Source organism: Leptodactylus fuscus, chromosome 1 (genome assembly GCF_031893055.1).
Source record: "Leptodactylus fuscus isolate aLepFus1 chromosome 1, aLepFus1.hap2, whole genome shotgun sequence".
NCBI lineage: Eukaryota > Metazoa > Chordata > Amphibia > Anura > Leptodactylidae > Leptodactylus > Leptodactylus fuscus.
In genome coordinates, this window is record NC_134265.1 from 128240811 (window position 1) to 128264208 (window position 23398).

The 23398-nt window shown below is 44.0% G+C and overlaps 1 protein-coding gene across 1 annotated transcript in view; it reads right to left on the bottom strand.

The window, feature by feature from the left end:
* Positions 1-23398, bottom strand: part of LOC142189582 (cytosolic phospholipase A2 gamma-like) — a 148860-nt gene that overhangs the window by 54460 nt on the left and 71002 nt on the right. Inside the window, exons 3-5 of the mRNA XM_075262191.1 lie at positions 18608-18648; positions 13525-13639; positions 13255-13400 (exon numbers count right to left, since the gene is read on the bottom strand). Of these exons, the coding sequence (XP_075118292.1) occupies positions 13255-13400; positions 13525-13639; positions 18608-18648 (302 nt within the window). The remainder of the gene's footprint in view (positions 1-13254; positions 13401-13524; positions 13640-18607; positions 18649-23398) is intronic.

The window sequence follows — 23398 nt, forward strand, 5'->3', positions numbered from 1 at the left end:
GAGTTAAAAACGTGGCCCAGGCATGGAATATGTTGCAGGCTGCCAAGCTACAGAGCCAATCCCAGGTTACGGCCATTATCACACATGACAACATGCCTGGGCCCAGGTGCAGTGGCAAAAACCACATTGCCGTCTCATCGAGGATGGCATGACTCACTTTGTAGGCAGTGTGCTGTCTGGCCCCCAAGCTGATGAGCTTCAGCACGGCCCGCTGACGTCTCCCCACACCAGTGTTGCAGCGTTTCCAGCTCGTAGCTGGGATCAATTTAACAGCGGAGGAGGGTGGTGTTTCAGCCCTCCTCCCAGGAATGTTGTGTGGGGAGACAAGTCAGGCCACCACATTTTGCGACCCGGTCCACGCCTCAACTACATTCAACCACTGTGCCCAAATTGAAAGGTAGCGTCCCTGTCCGCATGCACTTGTCCATTCGTAACTGGTCACATGGAACTTTAGGGCTAAGCGCTGAATTTAGGGACCGCCTCATGTTTGGGGGAAAGTGCTGGTGTGGACGGCACAGTGCGGTGGCGCAGTAGACACTCTGCCCAAAAAGGGCAGAGTGTCCCCCAGCCGGGATTCCAACATCTCCTGGGCCAGATTTCTTGAGATGAGGCCGTTGAAGCCTTGGGCATGTGGGTGGGTTGCGCTGTACTTTAGCATGAAATGAAAGGCTTGGGAGATGGGGAGTTGCTGGGAAGAGGCGCATGATGGCGCGGGCAAAAGGAGAAATGGCAGGAAAAGGTGAGGATAAGGGTGAACTCCCCAAAGTGTCAGAGGCAGATGTGGAGGTGTCCTGGCTCCTGGTCTGGACTGCAGCGCCAGCCCTGTCAACAGTGGAAGAGGCAGTGGCCGCCAGGCCAAACGACGATTATCCTGCGCTTGCTCTCACCCACTGAGCCCAGGGCTTGCCTTCCAAATGATGGCACCCGCAAGAGGTGGTGAGATTCCTCTCCGCAGATCTCCAAACCATCTTGGACTTGCAAATTGCACTAAATTTGTCATGTAACTGACATGTATATGATGAGTCTATCCATTGTCTGTTCATTTTGGTGAAAGTCAGCCTGTCAGCTGACAGACAGCTGTGCTTGTCAGTGATGATGTCACCGGCTGCTTGTACCCCCAGTTTTTGCTGCTTAGCTTGCCTCCACATCCACACTGCTTTTGCCCCTACACATCACCCCTATCCATGCCTGTGCCTCTAGCCATAAGTCTGCCACCCATGGAAACTCATGGTGCAGAAAGTGAGGGAGCTGACTCTGAGGAACCCTTGGGTTTTGTAGCTGGTACTCCATCAAAGGTCTCTGCTGCTCACACACCCTGCTGAACATACGGTATCTAGGGTTAGAGCGTGTGGTGACCTCGCACAACAGTAGGTGCTTCAGGCAGATGTAGGCCTTGCTGGAGTGTATTGCGGCTAGCTCCAGGTACTGTAGACTTGGGAAAGTGGGTGTCCAAGTGCCGCACTTTCACCCTTAGCTCAGCTAATTTGGGGTATGTTTTTAAAAATCATTGCACCACTACATTGAACATGTGGGCCAGGCATGGAACGTGTTGGAGGCTGGCAAGCTCCAGAGCCCTCCAACAAGCTAAAAAACCTGGCCCCAGGGGCAGCGGGGATAAACAAATTGCCATCTCATCCAGGATGGCATCCCTGACCTCAGAGGCAGTGTGCTGTCCGTCTCCCAAGCTGATGAGCTTCAGCCCAGCCTGCTGACGTCTCCCCACACCAGTGTTGCAGCGTTTTCAGCTCGTAGCTGGGGTAAATCTAACAGCGGAGGAGGAGGAGGGTGGTGTTTCAGCCCTCCTCCCAGGAATGTTTTGTGGGGAAACAAGTCAGGAAAATTCTTGAAACGGGAGAGTTTTGCATCTTTGCCCTTGCTGCCTATGGACATCCCTTTGCCTCTAGCCACCATTTTCCCTGCTTTGCTTGCCTCCACATCCACACTGCTTTTGCCCCTAGACATCACCCCAGTCCATGCCTTAGCTTGTACCCCCAGTTTTTCCTGCTTAGCTTGCCTCCACATCCACACTGCTTTTGCCCCTAGACATCACCCCAGTCCATGCCTTAGCTTGTACCCCCAGTTTTTCCTGCTTAGCTTGCCTCCACATCCACACTGCTTTTGCCCCTAGACATCACCCCAGTCCATGCCTTAGCTTGTACCCCCAGTTTTTCCTGCTTAGCTTGCCTCCACATCCACACTGCTTTTGCCCCTAGACATCACCCCAGTCCATGCCTTAGCTTGTATCCCCAGTTTTTCCTGCTTAGCTTGCCTCCACATCCACACTGCTTTTGCCCCTAGACATCACCCCAGTCCATGCCTTAGCTTGTACCCCCAGTTTTTCCTGCTTAGCTTGCCTCCACATCCACACTGCTTTTGCCCCTAGACATCATCCCTATCCATGCCTCTTCCCCTAGCCATAACTCTGCCACCCCTGGAAACTCATGGTGCAGAAACTTTGGTTGCTGACTTTGAGGAACCCTTGGGTTTTGTAGATGGAACTCCATCAAAGGTCTGTGCAGCTCACACACCCTGCTCAAGATATGGTATTGTAGGGTTTCAGCGTGTGTGAATGACGGACAACAGCCTGTGTTTGGACAGATGTAGGCCTTGCTAGAGTGTTTTTAGGCTAGCAGCGACTCCTGTGCACTTGCAAAAGTGGGCGCACAAGCGCCGCATTTTCAACAGTAGCTTCGGTACATTTGGGTATGTTTTTAAAAAACTTTGCACCACTAGGTTAGACGTGGGCCAAACATGGAACGTGTTGGAGGCTGGCAAGCTCCAGAGCCGCTACCAGGTTCCAGCCATTATCACAGGCGTAAAAATGCCAGGCCCCAGGTGTAGCAGGGAAAAAAAAATGCCATCTCAGCCAGGATGGCATCCCTGACCTCGGAGGCACTGTGCTGTCTGTCCCCCAAGCTGATGAGCTTCAGCACCGCCTGCTGACGTCTCCCCACACCAGTGTTTTAGCGTTTGCCGCTAGTAGCTGTGGTGGAGGTTGCAGCGTCGTAGGGTTTCAGTCTACTCCTGCCATGAATTTTGGCCTGGGAGAGGAGATAGGCCACCCCAGTTTGCACCCGGGGAACAGACTCCACCACATTCACCCTGCCTGTCATTAAAGATAAGCACTGCAGCATCCCTGACCACAGGCGCTTGTCCAAGTGTCGGTGGTCAAGTGGACCTTGCAGCAAAGCGCGGAACTAAGGGCCCACCTGATGTTGAGTGACACGTGCTGGTGCAAGGCGGGGACGCCACACCGGGAGAAGTTGAGACGGCTAGGGACGGCATAGTGAGGTGCCACAGTTGCCATCAGGTCCGGGAAGGCGGGAGTTTCAACAAGCCGGAACGCCAACCTCTCCTGGGCCAGCAGTTTAGCGATGTTGGCGTTCTAGGCTTGCGTGGGTGGGTGGTTAGCGGTGTATTTCTGCCGGCGCTCCAATGTCTGAGAGATGGTGGGTTGTTGTAAAGAAGCGCCTGATGGTGCCTTTGATGGTGCAGGAGAAGGAGATAAGACAGAAACAGGGGAGGATGAGGGAGAAGTCAACAAAGTGGCGGAGGCAGATGAAGTGATGTCCTGGCTCGTCCTCTGGAGTGCATCGCCAGCACTGTGAGCAGAGGCAGTGGCATGAACGGCGGGCGACGTTTGTCCTGCCGTTGCTGCCTGCCACTGATTCCATTGCTTGGATTCCAAATGACGGTGCATTGAAGTGGTGGACAGGTTGCTCTTCTCAGGGCCCCTACTCGATTTCGAGAGGCAAATTGTGTAGACGACACTATATCTGTCCTCGGCGCATTCCTTGAAAAAACTCTACACCTTCAAGAAACGTGCCCTCGATGGGGGAGTTTTTCTGGGCTGGGTACAAAAGGGAACATCTTCGGACATTCCGGGTCTGGCATGGCTTCGGCAAAGCAGCTGACCTCTGCCTCTGGACATGTCTCTGCCTCTAGCTACCCTTTTTGGTGCTGCACCTGCCTCAACATCCACACTACTTTCCCAGCTTGACATCTGCCTTGTCCAGGTGGGGTCGGTGTCCTCGTCGTCCACCACCTCCTCTTCCAACTCCTGTCTCGCCTCCTCCTCCTGCACAATGCGCATGTCAACTGGCTGCCCTGACAGCAACTGCGTCTCATCGTCGTCGATGAGGGTGGGTTGCTGGTCATCCGCCACCAAATCGACCGGAGATGGAATGGAGGAGACTCTAGTGTTTGAGCATCTGGACACAGATACTCGTCTGTTAGGTCCGTGGAATCGCGAAATGGAGGGGCAGGTTGCGGTACAGTCAAAGGAAGGGAGAACAGCTCTGGGGAGCAGGGACAGTTGGGGTTATTGTTCTGAGAAGATTGGGAATTTTGGGTGGAAGGAGGACAAGACTGTTGGGTAAGAGGAGGTAGAGGCTGACTGGCTGGTGGACAATGTGCTTTAAGCGTTATCCGACAGCCATTGCAAGACCTGTTCCTGGTTCTCGGGCCTACTAATCTTTGTACCATTCAGCCTAGTTAATGTGGAACTTTTGTGCAAAGCGCAGAACTTAGGGCCCGCCTGATGTTAAGGGACACACGCTGGTACAAGGCTCAACTCACCCTAAGTGCCAAAAACACTGCTGGTGCAAGGCTCTACTCATGCCAAGGGCCTCAATCTCTGCTGGTAGCTCAGCTTAAGGTCATGTAACTTTGTTTGGAAGGGCTCATGTTAAGGGCTAGAAAAGTGAATTTTGGAAGGTCTTACCACATCACACACACACACACACACACACACACACACACACACACACACTCAAAATGACAGTTAAGGGTGAGGGCTTTTGGAATTCCCATTGCCTATTCCATTTGTGGTTGTCATGGGGAACGTGATTTAAAGGGGTGGTTGTTACTGTTTGTTGAGCTTAAATTGGGGTTTGTGTCCATCCATTTGGGGAGTAAAGAAGGTTTCCAGGTATTTTCCCACTTTGATAGAGGTTTTTTTGAATGTGGAAAGTGTGTAGTTGTTAGGCAGTGATGTTGGGGTAATAGAGGGTCTTTGGTGTGTTAGATGCCCCCAGGCATGCTTCCCCTGCTGTCCCAGTGTCATTCCAGAGGTGTTGGCATCATTTCCTGGGGTGTCATAGTGGACTTGGTGACCCTCCAGACACGGATTTGGGTTTCCCCCTTAACGAGTATCTGTTCCCCATAGACTATAATGGGGTTCGAAACCCGTTCGAACACACGAACATTGAGCGGCTGTTCGAATCGAATTTCGAACCTCGAACATTTTAGTGTTCGCTCATCTCTAATTATAATGTTACCGCTAGCACACCCAACCCCCCCGCTGTCTGAGGCAGGCGGTCAACAGGTGAACAACACCCCCCCCCCCCCCCCGGCTTCAAAACGGGGGAGGGCGTCCTTTGATCGTCTGCCTCAGGCAGCAGAGAGGCTAGGTTCACCACTGGGCTAACTAGAACAATCACAATTGCAGGCTTTGGATTTCCAAAGAAATCTGATGTTATTTCTAGGGGCTTTTTCTCCAGGCTTCCCTATAGAAGTTCAGAAACACCAAGAAAAATGCATGTGCAGGTTGACACTAAAGAAAGGACTTCATCAAAACACATGGAAAAAAAAAAGCTCAAAACATCTGTTCCTAATACGTCTACGCAATAAACAAAATGGGGATAATTTATTAAGACTGCGCCAATCTTAATACACTTTGTTCCAAATTATTATGCAAATGATATTTTTCACAGATTTTTCAAAATGGTCACTTGACATGGAAATCAGTATAATTCTCCCATGAAAACTTTTTTTTCACAAATAAAAAAAAAATCTAAATCCACTATTCCAAATTATTATGCACAACAGAGTTTCTAAACATTTCATAGGTTGCAAAGAACTGAAAATTAATTTGAAAGAATTTGCAGCATTTAGAGGTCATATTTACTAAAATCAGCTATTTCAATCAAAAACATCTTTAGGGTGCATTCACACTGAGTAAACGCTAGCTTATTTTGTAGAGTAAAATTACACTTGTAAATTTTGCTATCCCATTGACTTCAATGACATTTTACAGGCGTATTTTTTACAGGCGTATTTTTTACAGGCGTATTTTTACACTTGTAAAAAAATATCATTGAAGTCAATGGGATAGCAAAATTTACAAGTGTAATTTTACTCTACAAAATAAGCTAGCGTTTACTCAGTGTGAATGCACCCTTAGGGTGCATTCACACTGAGTAAACGCTAGCTTATTTTGTAGTGTAAAATTACACTTGTAAATTTTGCTATCCCATTGACTTCAATGATATTTTTTTACAAGTGTAAAAATACGCCTGTAAAAAATACACCTGTAAAATGTCATTGAAGTCAATGGGATAGCAAAATTTACAAGTGTAATTTTACACTACAAAATAAGCTAGCGTTTACTCAGTGTGAATGCACCCTTAGAGGCCAAGTTACATGTTAACATACACTACTGTTCAAAAGTTTAGGGTCACTTAGAAATTTCCTTATCTTGAAAAGAAAAACCTGTACTTTTCTTTCAATTAAGATAACATTAAATGAATCAGAAATATACTCTATACATTGTTAATGTAGTAAAGACTATTCTATCTGCACACGTCTGGTTTTTAATGCAATATTTACATAGGTGTATAGAGGCCCATCTCCTGCAATCATCACTCCAGTGTTCTAATGGTACATTGTGTTTTCTAACTGTGTAGAAGTCTAATGGATGTTTAGAAAACCCTTGTACAAGTATGTTAGCACAGCTGAAAACAGTTTTGCTGGTTAGGGCTCGTTCACATCTGCGCCCGGTCTCCGTTAAACAGGTTCCGTCTCCTGCCCGAAACTGGGCAGGAAATGGAAACCTGCAGGCATTTTTCAAACCCATTCAAATGAATGGGTTTGAAAAGTGTCCGGCCGTGAGTGCCTGTGAGTGTTTTGTGCTCTCCCCGGCGAAACCGTTTTTTTTTTTTTTAATTGGACACAAAGTCAGACATGCAGGACACATGCAGGACTTTGTGTCCAGTTTAAAAAAAACGGTTTCGCTGCGGAAAGCATAAAACGCTCACCGGCGCTCACGGCTGGACACTGTCTGTCAGGTTTCCGTCTTCTGTCTGCAGAAGACGGAAACCTGAGAACGGACACCGGACACTGGTGTGAACCCAGCATCAGAGAAGCTATAAAACGGACCTTCCTTTGAGCTACTTGAGAATCTGGAGGATTACATTTGTTGGTTCGATTATACTCTCAAAATGGCCTGAAAAATAGAACTTTCATGTGAAACTCGACAGTCTATTCTTGTTCTTAGAAATGAAGGCTATTCCATGTGAGAAATTACCAAGAAACTGAAGATTTCCTACAATGGTGTGTACTACTCCCTTCAGAGGACAGCACAAACAGGCTCTAACCAGAGTAGAAAGAAGTGTGAGGCCCCGCTGTACAACTGAGCAACATTAGAGTCTCTAGTTTGAGAAATCGACTCCTCACAGGTCCTCAACTGGCATTTTCATTAAATAGTACCCGTAAAATGCCAGTGTCAATGTCTACAGTGAAGAGGCAACTCCAGGATGCTGGCCTTCAGGGCAGAGTGGCAAAGAAAAAGCCATATGTGAGACTGGCTAATAAAAGGAAAAGATGAATATGAGAAAAGAACACAAGCATTGGACAAAGGAAGATTGGAAAAAAGTGTAATGGACAGACAAATCGAAGTTTGAGGTTTTTGTATCACGCAGAAGAACATTTGTAAGACGCAGAACTGAAAAGATGCTGGAAGGTGCCAGACGCCATCTGTAAAGCATGGTTGAGGTAATGTGATGGTAGCTTTGGTGCTGGTAAAGTGGGAGATTTGTACAAGGTAAAAGGGATTTTGAATAAGAAAGGCTATCACTCCATTTTGCAACACCATGTCATACCCTGTGGACAGCGCATGATTGGAGCCAATTTCATCCTACAACAGGACAATGACCCAAAGCCACCTCCAAATTATGCAAGAACTATTTAGGGAAGAAGCAGGCAGCTGGTATTCTATCTGTAATAGAATGCCAAAAGGTCTGTAATGCTGTAATTGCTGCAAATAGAGCATTCTTTGACGAAAGCAAAGTTTGAAGGAGAAAATGTTTATTTTAAATAAAAATCATTATTTCTAATCTTGTCAATATCTTGACTATATTTCCTATTCATTTTTCAACTCATTTGATAAATAATAGTGTGAGTTTTCATGGAAAACACAAAATTGTCTGGGTGACCCCAAACTTTTGAATGGTAGTGTAGGACTCCTTCTTTGATATCACATTCACAATTCTTCCATCTATTGAACTTGTGAGTTTTTGTATTATTTCTGCTCGAATTTCTTTGCAGGATATGAGAAGAGCCTCCAAGTGCTATTGTTTTTATGTGAACTACCGCCCACCCTCATAGATCTTTTGCTAGAGGATACTCCAAAGGTTCTCAAAAGGGTTGAGGTCAGGGGAGGATGGTAGCCACTCCATAAGTTTCTCTCCTTGTACACCCATAACAGCCAATGACTCAGAGGTATTCTTTGCTGCATTGTCATGCACGATGATGATTTTGCTATGGGAAGCACAATTGTTCTTTTTGTACCTTGGAAAAAGATGGTCAGTCAGAATCTCTATATACTTTGCAGAGGTCATTTAACACCTTCAGGGGACCTACAGGGGCCAACCAGCTCTCTCCTCATTATTATGTCCCAAAACATGACTCCACCAGCCCCTTTCTGATGTCGCAAATCTTGTTGGGCCATCCACCAACCATCCACCACTCCATCCATCTGGACCATCCAGAGTTGTACGGCACTCATCAGTAAACAAGACCATTTCAAAATTAGCCTTCATGTATGTCTGGGTCCACTACAATAATTTCTGCTTGTGAGTAGAGCTGAGCGAACACTGTTCGGATCAGCTGATCCGAACAGCACGCACCCATAGAAATGAATGGAAGCACCTGTGACGCCGGCTGGCAAAGTCAGCGTCACAGGTGCTTCCATTAATTTCTATGGGTGCGTGCTGTTCAGATCGGCTGATCCGAACAGTGTTCGCTCATCTCTACTTGTGAGCACTCTCTAAGGGTGGCCAAATAGTATGTTTATGTGCAACTATAAGCCTCTGGTGGATCATACACCTTGCGGTTTGTGGGACTCCAGAAGCAGCAACTTCAAATACCCGATTGCTGCTTTAGGCTGGGGCCTCACATGCCACGATTTGCTCGCGGCAGAAATGCCACGGGAAAAATCACGGCGTTTTACTGTACTTGCAAAGTGGATGGGATTCATGCAACTCCCATGCCCACTTTGCAGAAAAAAATCACAGCATGGACATGCTGGGACTTCCAAAAAAGTTGCGGTTTTGAAAATAGCAACTTGTCAATTATATCTACGGAAACGCTGGCAGCTTTCTCGTAGATATAATTGTAACAGAAAGTCAGTGGAGGAAAACTCTGTGAAATTTCTGTTCAAAGTGCTGCGGGAAGAACCGCAATGCGTTCACGCCACTGTTGTTCCCGTAGCGCTTTATCGCAACGTTTCCGGCCCGTGGGGCCTTATCCTTATAATGGTATTTTAGCAGCTACTCTCTTAATCCGATGAATTTGTCTGGCAGAAAACTTCTTCATTATGATTTTATCTGCACAAACCCATCTGTGCTCTGTATCAGCCACAAATTTCTTAACAGTATAATGATCATTTTTAAGTTTTCACAAAATATCTACTGTTTCATACCTTGCCCAGGGCATTACAGTATTTGATGCTTTTTGGTAGCAGAGAGATCCTTTTTCTTACCCATATTGCTTAAACCTGTGGTCTGTTTAATAAATGTGGAATGTCTTTTTAGGCCGGAGCCCCACATAGAAAAACAGTGGCTATGTCGGAAAAGCCGCAGCAATAAACACTGCAACATTATCTGTAAAGTTTATGGAATTGTGTCTAATCCCATCCACACATTGCAGAAAAGCTGCATTTTCAAAATGCTTTTGTTTTTGTAACTTGCCGGATGTCAATCATACCTATGGAAATACTGGCTTTTTCCATATAGGAGTAAGAGAGACAGAAATTTTACAGAGGAAAACTCTGCAGGCTTTCTGTGAAAAACAATGGGGAAAAAATGCAGTGTGTTTCCGTAACTGTCTCTTCTGCAGCATTAGGCTGAGTTCACACAGAGTTTTTTGACGCAGAGGCCGCTTCAGATTCAGGACCAAAAAACGGGTAGTCGGTAGTCGTAGCACTCTGCGTCGGATTAGGCCCAAATGAATGGGCCTAGTCGGGAGGGAGTGTTTTCAGGCGGACATCCACAGCTGAATCAGACGTGGAATTCGCCTGAAGAAAGAGCATGTCGCTTCAAACCACTCATAGAAAAAAAAATAAATGACCGGCTCCCATTGATTTCAATGGGAGGCATTTTTTTGGTCAGGATTTTGACGTGGATTCTGTGTCAAAATCCTGACCAAAAAACCCCGTCTGAACTCAGCCTTAGGGTAAGTTCACAAGGGTTTTTTTGGATCGGAATCTGAGGCGGCCTCCGCTTCAGGTTCCGATGCAAAAGCCCCGTAGCCGCGATTGAAAGCCGCGGCTGCCAATGAATGGGCCTAGTCCGTAGGAGGGTGTGTCTTGAGGCCAAATCGCTATGCGACTCGGCCTGAAGAATGAGCACTTTGCTTCTTTGAAAAAAGACCTGAACAGCTCCTATTGATTTCAATGGAAGCCGTCTTTTTGGTCAGGATTTTGAGTCGGATACGGCCTCAAAATCCTGACCAAAAATCTCTGTCTGAACTTACCCTTATATTTGCTGTGGCTTGCTACATGGGGCTTTAAGTAGGTTTCTTTTAATCCCTTCCTAACATCCGCCGTAATAGTACGGTGCACCTGTGTGCGCACCATGCCCTGCGGGTGTCAGCCGTGACATACAGTGACAATGCCCTGTAACACCCACGGTCGGAACCATGTTTGACCGCCGGCATCTCAGGGGTTTCGGGATATTATGGTGCGCGACGGTTTCGGGGGGTGCCTATGTTCGTAGTGGGCATCCCGGGGTCTGATCAGTGACCCTGGGTCTGCCCCATCACTTACCCCTCCACGTACCTGGTTGATCCTGCCCAAAAGGAAGCTGTCAGCCCTGTGCGTCTACACAGGCTGACAGCTTCCTCTGCACTGCAATACACGTGTAACACGTGTATTGCAGCGTATGTCTAGTGAAGCATTGATCAGCAGATCACTGCTTCAATCCCCCATGGGGATAGAAAAAAAAGTGATAAAAAAGTAAAAATAAAAAAGTTTAAAATAAATTAGAAATAAATAAAGCCCCCCAAATCCCTTATTATAAAAAGCAATGCCAGAATTGAGGTTTCCTTTTACATCCCACCAAGAAAAAGTTAATAAAATGTGGTCAATAAGTTACAGGCACCCCAAAATGGTGACATTGAAAAGTACGTCTAATACCGCAAACACCAAGCCCTCATATGGCCACATTGCCAGAAAATAAAAATAAAAATCTAGCTTGTACAATGTGAAGACAAAAACCTCAAAAGTTGCCAAATCATTAGGACATAAGTGGCTGCGACTAGAAGGAAATGTATAATCTGTGCGAGTGTTTTCAGGGGACACCCCAGATTTAGAGCTTATGAGAGATAATACACCAGCGCTGATCCCCCAGAATGCCCCTCTTTCCCGTCCGTGTCATAGGAGCTAGTGGGAAAATAGAATGGGATTTGGTGTACCCAATTTACTCCGCGCAGCTTACATATTCACTTCTGCGTTACTAATGCTCACTACATCACTTGATAAATTCTTTGAGGGGTGCGGTTTTCAAAATGGGGTCACTTTCTAAAGGTTTCCACTGTTTTGACTCCTCAAGGGCTTTGTAAATGCGACATGGTTCCTGAAACTGATCACAGCCAGATCTGCCCTCTAAAAGCTCCTTGGCGTGCCTTCCCTACCGCGTGTCACTGTGCGTCCATATATTAGTTTACACCCAAAAGTGGGGTACTATGGTAGTCGGGAGAACTTGCATAACAAATTGTGGGATGCATTTTCTCCTTTAACCCCTTGAGAATGTGCAAAGTCTAGGGCTAAATGAAAATATTAGTAAAATAAAATCAAATTTGAAAATTTCACCTCCATTTTGTATTAATTCCTGTTAAGCACTTATAGGATTAAAATACTAGGTATATGTTGTTTTGGCTTATTTAAAGGGTGCAGTTTTGAAAATGGGGTGATTTATGGGGGGCTTTAATACAAGGGTCTTTCAAAACCCCTTCATAACTGGATTAGTCCCTTAAAAAATGGGTTTTGGAAATTTCTTGAAAATTTTGAATATTGTTGTTTCACTTGTAAACCTCATAATGTCCATAAAAAATAAAAGGGTGACTAAAGTTTGATGCCGACATAAAGCAGAGATCTGGGACATGAGAATTATGATATAATTTTGGCGGTCTGATTATCTGTATGCAATGCACATCATTTCAAACTTTATAAAATGCATATTTTTCAAAATTTCCACCAAATTTCCTATTTTTTAATAATTAAACAAAACATATCAATCAAAATTTACCACTAACATGAAGTACAATGTGTTACGAAAAAACAATCTCAAAATCACTTTGGTAAGTTAAAGCGTTCCAAAGTTATTGCCACATAAAGTGACACGTCAGTTTTGAAAAATCGAGCTTGGTCAGGAAGTCAAAAAGTGCCATCGGCGAGAAGGGGTTAATAGGGTTAACCTGGCAAACTAATTAATACAGGTGTTTAATATTAAGTTTAGTAATCCAAAGAACACTGAGACACAAGGTAATCTATGAGTTTAATTAAAAACATAAAATGTAATCTTAAATCTGATTTGCATAATAATTTGGAACACAGTGTAAAGGCCCCAACTAGCATGGGGTGCATTATGTGTGCCAGAATGGAAATCTGCACCAGTCAGGAACTAGCTTAGATTTCCTGTATAACTTATGTGAGAAAAATGGCGTCATAATAAATATGATAGTCGAGGCGTCCTCTCCCCACTCTACCCACATTCCAAGAAAGCAGTAAGTGAGGTGCAGAATAGGGAATGTGGCGTGCAAGACAGGGCCATATGCAAAAGATGCGCCACAGTATCACATATCCATGGCAGAAAACTTGCCTAAATGAGTTGCTAAATGCCCAAGTGAGTGTAAGATAACATTCTACAACTGTTGTCTTTCTAAGGCCTATTTCAAATCTGCGTTCGGTATTTTGTTTAGGTAATACCTCAAAAACTCAAAAGTTTTCATTAATAGTTGAGTGTGAAAATAATTTACCAGGTTGATCCAGAGGTGCCACAAATATATGTAATAATCTTTAGAAGATCTTCTTTGGCTAATTCAGAAAGGACGCCAAGAAAACCAACCATGGCACGAAGTCCACCACCAGATCCCAAAACAGCAATTATAGGAGGCTTGCCATCCTACAGCAAAAACAGATTTAAACATATGAAACAAAAAGACAAAACGATAAAAATATGGTCTATGATATTTGACAATTTACCTTTTTCAATTAGAGAATTGATTAGGTGCTAAAAATATATTTACCTTTGGGATATTAACTTTTAATTTTTGAAGGGCTTTGCAAACTTTTTTCCGCCTAGCTTTTATGGATGATAATTCCCCTTCTGACCTTAGAAAAGCAACAGGAACTTGTGTATTGCTAAAAGAAGTATAAAGAGAACATGGATTAACCAGCAGCATAACAAAGTGGCCATTAATATACAAATATAGGATCAGAGTGGGCACCATAGCTGCAGAGTCCTGCTGTTTTACACAGTAGAGATTGGGCAACAGTCTTCTGAGATGTCTCTGCTCCCAGGCACTTAACCCCCCTCAAGTGTCATTGTCAGATGTGACCTTGGCACCTGAAAGGTTCTGTTACTTTCACTCTCCCTCCTCCAAACGGCTCTTGTGTGGCAAGATCACAGGAGCCGTTCAGCTGTTATGCCAGACTTGCCATACTAATACGACTATTGAGACCTACCAGTGACAGGCTTCAATAGCTATACATGGATTTTACCTTACTCTGCAACGCAGTGGCATTGCAGTCTATGATACAAGAGATATAATGACTACAGTTTTAGTCCTTCAGTTAAAATTAAAAAAAAAAAAAAAAAACGACAATAAGCCCCTTTCCCTAGAACACAAGAAAACAAAAATCACATGAGGCATCAATAAGAACTACAACTTCCCCATAAAAAAGACAACTTTTTTATTTTATGCTTTATCTAGAGGAGGGAAATACCTCTTCCAGGTATCGGTACAGACGTACTCCTATTTTGTTAGGGAGCGTTCACACTACTGTCGGTGTCCAACAGGTAGTGTCCGCTGCTAATGTCTGTTCAAAATCTTGCACAGACATTAGCAGCGGACACTGGCTGTGTCCGTGACATTTTGCATTCATTTAAATGGAGATTGGATGCGTTGTTTGTCAGCGCCGCACCTCCCATGAGGCGACCTGAAGCGACCGCTTCAGGCGGCGCTATGCCAGGGCCCCAGGGAGGGTGGCATTTTTGCTTACCTAAGCCAGTCCAGGACAAGCTGTCCTGGACTGACTTAGCACTGAGCGGTGGATTGGGGAGGCCACTGGGGCAGCGCTGCTCCAGCAGGCTCCCCTCACGCTCAGGCAGAGAGCAGGTCCTCTCCGTGCCTGCCCTCTGCCTGCGAACGCCGCTAAACCCCGCCCCTTCACCAAACCCCGCCTCTTCGCTAAGCCCCGCCGCTCCACCACTCCCCCTCCGCCCCACCCCCTCCTCCCGGGGGGGGGGGGGCTTTCTGTCGTTCGCCTCGGGTGCCGAAAGGTGCAGGTTCACCCCTGGTGCCTGTCCTTAAGTGTCCGTTCCTAAAGATGTCCGACTTTTCAAGTGGAGAGAAAAAACCTACATGTCGGGTTTTGCTGTCCGCTTGAAAAGAGGGAGGCTGCTTGGTTTCAATAGGGATGTCTTAGTTGTCTGGTGGTTGGGTTGTCCAAGGTAGGATTTGCAAGCAAACTCATTGTTTTGCACAGTTAAATAAGGCTTCTGACATTTTGGCCATGAACATCAGGGGTAAAGACTTGAGCAGTGGTGTAACTACCGTGGTAGCAGCTGCCACAGGGCCCGGAACACAAGGGGCTCAGTGACAGCTGCTACTGCTGCGTTTTTTTTTTTAATAGGCCATTACCGGCTGGAGTTACTCCAACCGGTAACGGGCCCTGTATACTTACCGATCCTGGCAGGGGCCGGGATCAGTAAGTGACGGTGTGGGCCCCACAAGTACTATCATTATACTCGGGGGTCTTTTCGGACCCCCGAGTATAACGATCGGAGGCCTGGGAGAGGTAAGATAACATAAAAAACTGTGTTAGTTACCTCTCCAGGCTCCGGGCAGGCTTCGGCCTACTCGCGTGACGTCATATGACCCACGACGCAGGGCCCCGGTCACATGACATCCCGGAAGATGGCTGACAGCGACGGAGAATGCAGGGGAGGCGGGAGATAGGTAAGTAACAGTAGTTTGTTATGTTTCTATCCACCCTTGGGTCTCCGATTATTATACTCTAGGGTCTGAAAATACTCCAGAGTATAATAATTGTTCATGTGTGTCCACAATGGGACATAATACTGTATACTAGGGCCAGTACAACCCAATTGAATGGGTTTGAAAGATGTCCGGCCGTGAGCGGCGATGAGCGTTTTAAGCTCTCTGCGGCGAAACCGTTTTTTTTTTTTTTTTAAATCGGACACAGAGTCGGACATGCAGTACTCTGTGTCTGGTTTAAAAAAAACGGTTTTGCGGCGGAGAGCATAAAATGCTCACCGCCGCTCACGGCTGGACCCAGTCTGACAGGTTTCTGTCTTCTGCAGGCACACAGAATGGAGACCCGAACGCTAGTGTGAACCTAGCCTAAGCTTTTAGTTTGTCTCGCATGCTTAAGGCTTTTAAGGTAAGTTCCCTGTGGGGGGTGGGGGTCCTTGGAGTTGGTGAAAAATTGAACTGGGGCTAGGTGTCATGGGTATGTTTACCACGTAAGTTTAACAGATGTTGGATTTGGCTGATCTGGTGCATAGGACAACTCTTAAAGGATGGAGTCCATGGGAGTCATTAGCAATGGATCGTGCTACTGAGTTGTAGATGACACCTGGTGGTAAAATTATTAGCTTGACTTTATATTGAAGGTGTCAAATTTTTAGTAGTTTTAAGGACCCCATCCATTTGTTCTTTAGTTAAATGAAAGTTATATAATTTTGTATGCTGTATTTTGTTAATAAATGCCTGCAATGGCCAATTTAATCCAAAAATGGCTTCTAGTGTGTTTTATTTGGTACAGAGTAAGGTAATGGTTTAAGGGGGAAGGATGCTTTCAAGAGCACGGCACTCTACAATGCTCAGTCAAGAAATGACAAGAGCCCAGCCAAGCTGTGGTTGGAAGTCTACATGACTTGGGCTTGTGCAGCATCCCAGAGTGCTACTACTTTATGTGTTTATCTTTTGTGCCTCTAGGTTATGTTAGTATGTCCTGTCCTTTATGTTCTATGTCAGTGTTATGCAGCTATTCCTTGTTGTTTTTCCCCTAGTGTTTCAAATCTTTCCTTAGTACAGCCCTCACCAATCACAGGCCACTGGACGGGGTTGTAGGAAACTTTGGTCTCTGTGGTGACCATTAAGACCTCAGTCTACAGTCAGTACAATGCCAATCTGGTCTGTAAGCAGTCTGCAGAGGCACTTGTCAGCAATAAGACTGGACTTCAACAGCAGTTCATACAGCCTCTAGGAGGATTGTGACTTTCCCTAGGCTCATCCAGAGACAGCTCTGAGATGGGAGTTTGGCTATCAGGACTTTTGGATTTCCTGCCGGGAGGAGCAGTGGAGGACATTGATAGGTGGAGTTGACTCAGGCCTAAGTAAAGCTCACCAGATCCTTGTCAGGATTCCCTGCACTACTGCTCCCAATATCCCTAGGCAGGAGTGGAACAAGAGGAGTTGTAGTTGGAGAGAAGCCTGCTTTAGAAACTGCATCATCCTGGGCACCCTCCTAAGATCAAGGCATGGGAATTGGACACTGCTGTTTGTACCTTTCTCCAGTTGCTGAATAAAAGTGTTATCCTGGTCAACTGCATCTACTGGCTTCCTAAGTTGTGCCTGTTTCACCATCTAGGCCCTTCTGAATACCATCACACTCTCAGAGTATAGATGCTGGAAACTACTACCACCACCATCAGGTAGTGCTGCAAGACCCCCCTCAGTAGTGTCAGACCCAGTAATGGGGCCCGGGTACGTTTTTGAGTGTGCTCAGCCTAGCAGGTGGCACATCATCTGGGACTACTACTCCCATCCTCCGGTTCCCTCCATCTGGGTGGCGGCACTTTTAGGGAGTGCAGGCAGAGGCGAAACTACTGGGGCCGCAGTCGTAGTGGCTGCCACAGGGCCCAGGACAATTATTATTATTTTTTTTAATAGTCCTTTACCTGCTGGAGTTATGGGCCCTATTTACTTACAGATCCTGGCTCTTGCTCATGGCCACCTTATTCTTCTGCGGAGGCTGTGAGCAGGAGCCGGGATCGGTAAATGAAGCCGTGGGTCCGAAACCCCATGAACACTATCATTACACTCGAGATGTCTTTTCAGAGGTAATAAAACATACTAAACACTGTTACTTACCTCTCCTATGCTCCGACAGGCTTTGGTCCTACTTGGTGACGTCACAGACATCATGTTGCCTAAGCCAGCGTCATTAGGCATCGCGACGCCGGCCTGAGTTAGTTGACATCTGGTCCATCATTGAAGATGGCCAAATCACCGAGGAGGGTGTCGGAGCCCAGGGAGAGCTAAGTAATAGTGTTTTTTATGTTTCTATCCACCCTTGGGTCTCCGATCATTATACTCTGGGGTCTGAAAAGACCCCAGAGTATAATAATTGTTCATGGGTGGACCACTATGGGGCATCATACTGTGTGCAGGGGCCACTATGGGGAATAATACTGTGTGCAAGGGCCACTATAAGGCATAATACTGAGTTGTACAGGAATGCACACAGGGGGGGGGAGGGGTAAGTCGGGGGGCCATGTCAAAAGTTCGCCATGGGGCCCCGCCATTCCTAGTTACACCACTAAGTGCAAAGGTTAAATTAGCTAGCCAAGCGGAGAAGAGAGCAGGAAGTGGGTGAGGAGTTACTTGAACTGGCTAATCAGTCACAAAATCTCATCGTGGAGAGGGATGCACAGAGACAGCAACAACTTCCCTCCCTTATCTGGTTTATTTTGCTGTTTAGATTTGAGTTGCTTGGTGTCACAGAGTCACAGTGGTGGTGGGGTCCTTGCAGTTGCTAAAAAATGAGCTGCGGTGGTGAGGAGGCATAATGGGTATGTTCCCCCTGTGAGTTGGGCAGATGTTAGTTTTGGCTGGTCTGGTGCATGGAGGGACTTTTAAAGGGGGAAGCTCCAAGGAGATTTAACTAACGTCTCTGGCTACAGCTACTAGAAACCATTGATGAAAAATGGAAAAACATCACTATAAGTCCAAAACAAAAAAGATTCCCAAAGGAGGTTAACATTATATGGTATTACCAGTTATAATTTAGAACTTCTAAAATACAAATATGTATTCACAGACATTACACAGTAGATCATGCAAGTAATGGAATACTTACATCGATGGATCACCATAATGATAGACAATGTCTGTTTTTTTCTGTGAAAAAAAAAAGTGATGATAATTAGAATTGTAGCTATACTGTATTATAATCTGTTGTCTACTGTATATATGGTTATAGATGAGTTTTATATAAAATCATGTGATTCAGTCTTTAAAAGGGGACATATATTGTGCCATGTGTATAAAAACAGTTTGAAAACTGTATTTTATACTGACACAACAAACAATTGGACAGAATAGGCAGGAAATAATTTCTGATATTTTAAGAGATAGAAATTTACAATGTAAAATAAGTGAAACAGCCGATGGTTCTGTTATGCACTGTTACAGTAATTCTATAGTCAATATTATATGAACTAAGATTGGTATAGTCTCTCACATAGTACAGTATATTAATCATAATATGGTTATAGTACATTAATGAAGTATATTAATAGTATATTAAGGAAAATTTAGAATTCAGAATACACATAAGGACCTTTCTACAGACTTTCTATTTTCAGTGATTCGAACCTGTTAATCATTTTTCTATCATTTATCTAGCCAGGACATTATAACTTGGTCAACCTATCTTAGATACACAAAGCTCACACAGTATTCCAAGGTCGGAACCTTGATGAGGAGAAACCACGAGATATCGTAGCAACATTTTTCAGAAATAGCATGCCATACTTGTGCATCTGTATTATACCAACCAATAACCTGTCATCTAAGTATATTATTTGGTTAATTATTATTTGTTTATTGTATGCTATAAATCAGAGCATGAGGGCTGATTTAAGTAGAGCTCTCTCAGTACAGACCATTTGTTGTGTCCGTCTGCTTATTCACTGGTTGAAATGATCTACCTGAAGAGGCCTGAGGAGGAGGCTACCTGAACAATTTTGGAGGCCCAGTGAGATTACCCCTTTAATGCATCATCTGGACTGAACTGGAGAGAGCTACCTTTCTGGTTGAAGAACGCTATCCTAAGTAAGTGAGCCATTGCCTCACTGTTTTTCTCAGCTAAGAAGTGCTTTTATTTCAGCCCACTAGAGGAGTCGGGTATCTTCAGGTAGGTTGTATTTTGTTCGTTATATTTTGTATTTTATAATATATTGATTATAATCAATTATGAATAGTAGAAGAAGGCAGGTGAGTGAGGGATCAGATTAGACATTCAATCTAAGGGATGGTTTGTATTAATAAGTTAATAACTATACTCAAATGACCATGGACCGTAAATAAAATGACTATGGTCAGACTTTTATCCACTAGAAGTAACAGAATGAATGAGAACAAGTAGAGATCTAGAAAACTATGAGGAATTGATACAGAAAATATATTGCAAAATTGTATATCTTTTTTATTGTACAAACAATAACATTTGTTTCTCAATATTAATCTGAAAGTAACCAACCCCTTTAAGGGTAGGGGATGATCAGAGGAAGGGATATTCTTCTGCATATTTAGTGTAGTTCTTGAATATCCCAGCTGAACAATAGAGATACGTTGAGGGTAAAGTTTTTTTTTTTTAATTACAGAATGTACCAATAGATATAGAGTATTAGCTCATACCTTACAGATATCTAGTAAGTATATGAATATATACAGGATGTATATAAGATTGAGGTTTCCATAACCAGATTATAAATAGCAGATGAATCAGAGACAGGGATCGCAACCCTAAACTGATTGCTATGGGAATTGTCTGCACTAAATCAGAAGGGGAAGACAATTTTTTCAAATTTGGTCCCAGGATTATTATGAAGGATTTAGTGAGGGCAGAGAATGAAAAAGCAGCCGTTAAAGATGCTGCTGCAATTCTTGAGAGGAAAAGAAGTGGATAGAGAAGCAGATGTAGTTGAGAACTTCAGCAAGGCATGATCCCCTTAATAGGTCATGATAATTGTGAGGAGTATCTTTAGATTTCCTAGAGTACCCAGGAAAGTTCAGTTTGGTAGAAATGATGATAGAGGTCTACAGATTCCACAACAGCAACTCGTGATTGGCAATATATATATCCTAATTTGTCATTGGAGAGTTGTCATCCTCTATGTCCCTAGCCAGTACAAATACTGAGTATGGAGACATCATAAGATTGGAGGAACGATTACGTACTTCTAATCCACCACTTACACAAGCACATTACAATGGAGATCAAAACCTACCAGTCCCACTACAACCTCCAGCTCTTCTAGGGAGGAGTGGATGGAGGGATGTTGATGTTATTATTGTGAGACACGCAATACTGATAAAGCAAGAGTTTGCCAAGCCTGTGGCACACAAAGGAAGGAGTATACCAGGCCATGTACAGTATCTCCATCTGGTTCCGGATTATCCCCTATCTCACCACATTTGAATTTGCAGTTATCACCAGATGCGACATCAACTCCAATAATTAGAACACCCATACTTAGGATGAGGAGGGAAAGAAGGATATGGCACCCTGTTCATCCAAAATTGTTACCTTCTCAGATCACAAACTTGGATTTGTGACAGTGGTGTTATGCACTGGTATAGTTAAAGTCCAATGTGTCCTATATGTAAGAAAGTGACACCTAAACTTACTGTTTCACCAGTCTCCAGTTTGGTATTGTATCCAGTAATAACACAGGTGTCTAGTACACTAGATGAGGACAGAGGAAGAGTAGAAATGCAAAGTGTGCAATGGTACAAACCCTGGAGTCAGAGTGAACAGCTTACAATGGCAAGTGTACTGCCTGATCTTTATAAAAATCCCTCAGGCTTCCATAAAGCTTTAGGAAGGATACAAGTGATATATGATGCAGGTTGACTTGACTTAGCACCTTTGTGCATTGTGGCTGTAGGTGCTCCTTTCATAGATAGAATTAAGGATGTTCTAAATGATGAGGCTGCTGGAATAGGACCAATTCCGCAAGGGGAGGATCTTAAGGTAAGGAAAATTGGGAATTGTTTATGAAATGGTTACAAGTAGTAACTAAAGAACTAATCAGTTAGCTTCTGAGTTAACTGATGCTTTCCTGGGAACAGAGCAGGCAGCGGATAGGTATTATGGTCTATTAGTTAGCATATTTATGAATCAAGATTTTGATGTTACCACACCCAATAGTAGGCATGCCAGAATACTCTGGACCTGTTTAATCAATGGGTTAAGATAGGAGTTGAAGACAGAATTGATAAAAATTCATCCTGAGTGTATGCATACGCCCCTTGAATAATCATTGGTTGTTCTTAGAACTCTGGAGGAACAGAATAATTAAAAGAAAAATAAGAAAGCTCAGAAACAGACAGTGGCCCCAATACTGTTTGTATCTGTCAGCCAATGAGAGGGGTGACCAGATTCACAAGATCAAGAAAGTTTTGAGTTAATGAAAATTGATACTAAAAAAACTTGGAAATTTTAACGAAGTGCCAATACTCAATGCTGATTTTGAATATTTTGTAGATGGATCCAGATACTATGTGAATGGGAAACCATACACAGGATATGCAGTCACCACCCTTGAGGAAGTGGTAAAGCAAGGATCTTTCCCACCTGGATGTTCTACCCAGGAGGCGGAGGAAAAAGTGCTCACTGAGGCGTGCATAATGGCGGAAGGTCAGACGGTAAATATTTACACCGATTCCTGGTATGCATTCGGCATAGCACATGATTATGGTCCCATTTGGCATAATAGATATTTTATTGGATCTTCAGGCAAACGATGCAAAATCAGTGACTCAGTTATTCAGATCATTAATGCTGCCTAAGCAGGTAGCAATTGTAAAGGTTCAAGCTCATACAGAAGAGTAGACTAAAGAAGCAGAAGTAAATCGGAGGGCAGATACGGCAGCAAATACTGCTGCCCTGCTTCCTCTCCCCGTAGCAGCACATACTGTGGATACCAAAGTGCCACATGATAGGGAGATGGATTTAATCCTCCTTAAAAAAAACTTCAAGAGCAAGCTACACATCAAGAAAAAGAACTATGTTAAAAGAAGATAGCCGAGAAGAATGAGGAAGGTATTATATGCTGTGAATTCAAAATTATGACTTCCCAGGGTACTATATCCAATGATGTGTGCCCTATCACATGGCCCAATGCATCAATCCAAGGAAGCTATGGTAAGTTTGGTGAATCAAGCATGGGTTACCCCTGGATTCAATCACACTGCTGCCAAATTGGTTCAGGGGTGTATTATCTGTGATACAAAAAAAGAATGGATGACTGTTTTCTTATCGCATATGAAGAAACAATTTCGGGAGATGCCAAACCTAGCCTCCGGGCTAGTAGAGGACAAGCCAGCAATGGTGTGAGAAGGAAAAGGTTGGTTTGCGACACTCCTTCAGTAAAAAAAACTTTTCTTTTATTTAATCCATTAAAAAGAAACACACATAACAAAAATTATCTGTGCTTGACATAACACCAGAAGAACAGTTAAGGTACCTGCAAGGTTCACTCCTAGCCATTATATACGTTTCAGCTAATACAAATTGATTTTATTCAGTTACCAAGGGTAGGTACATATGAATATGTTATTAGTGGTTCAGTGTCATCTGCCCTGCTGCTCATGATTTTTTAATATTTATCAATAAATTATTAATATTTTATATAAATAATATAACTATTGCGTTTTTGGGAGCTTTTCGTTCTTTCTAAAGATTGGTATATTCTCTCATATAGTACAGTATATTAATCATAATATGGTTATAGTATAGTATATTAATTAAGTATATCTATAGTTTATTAAGGAACATTTAGAATTCAGAATACACATAAGGACCTTTCTACAGACTTTCTATTTTCAATGATTCAGACCTGTTAATCATTTTTCTAACCGG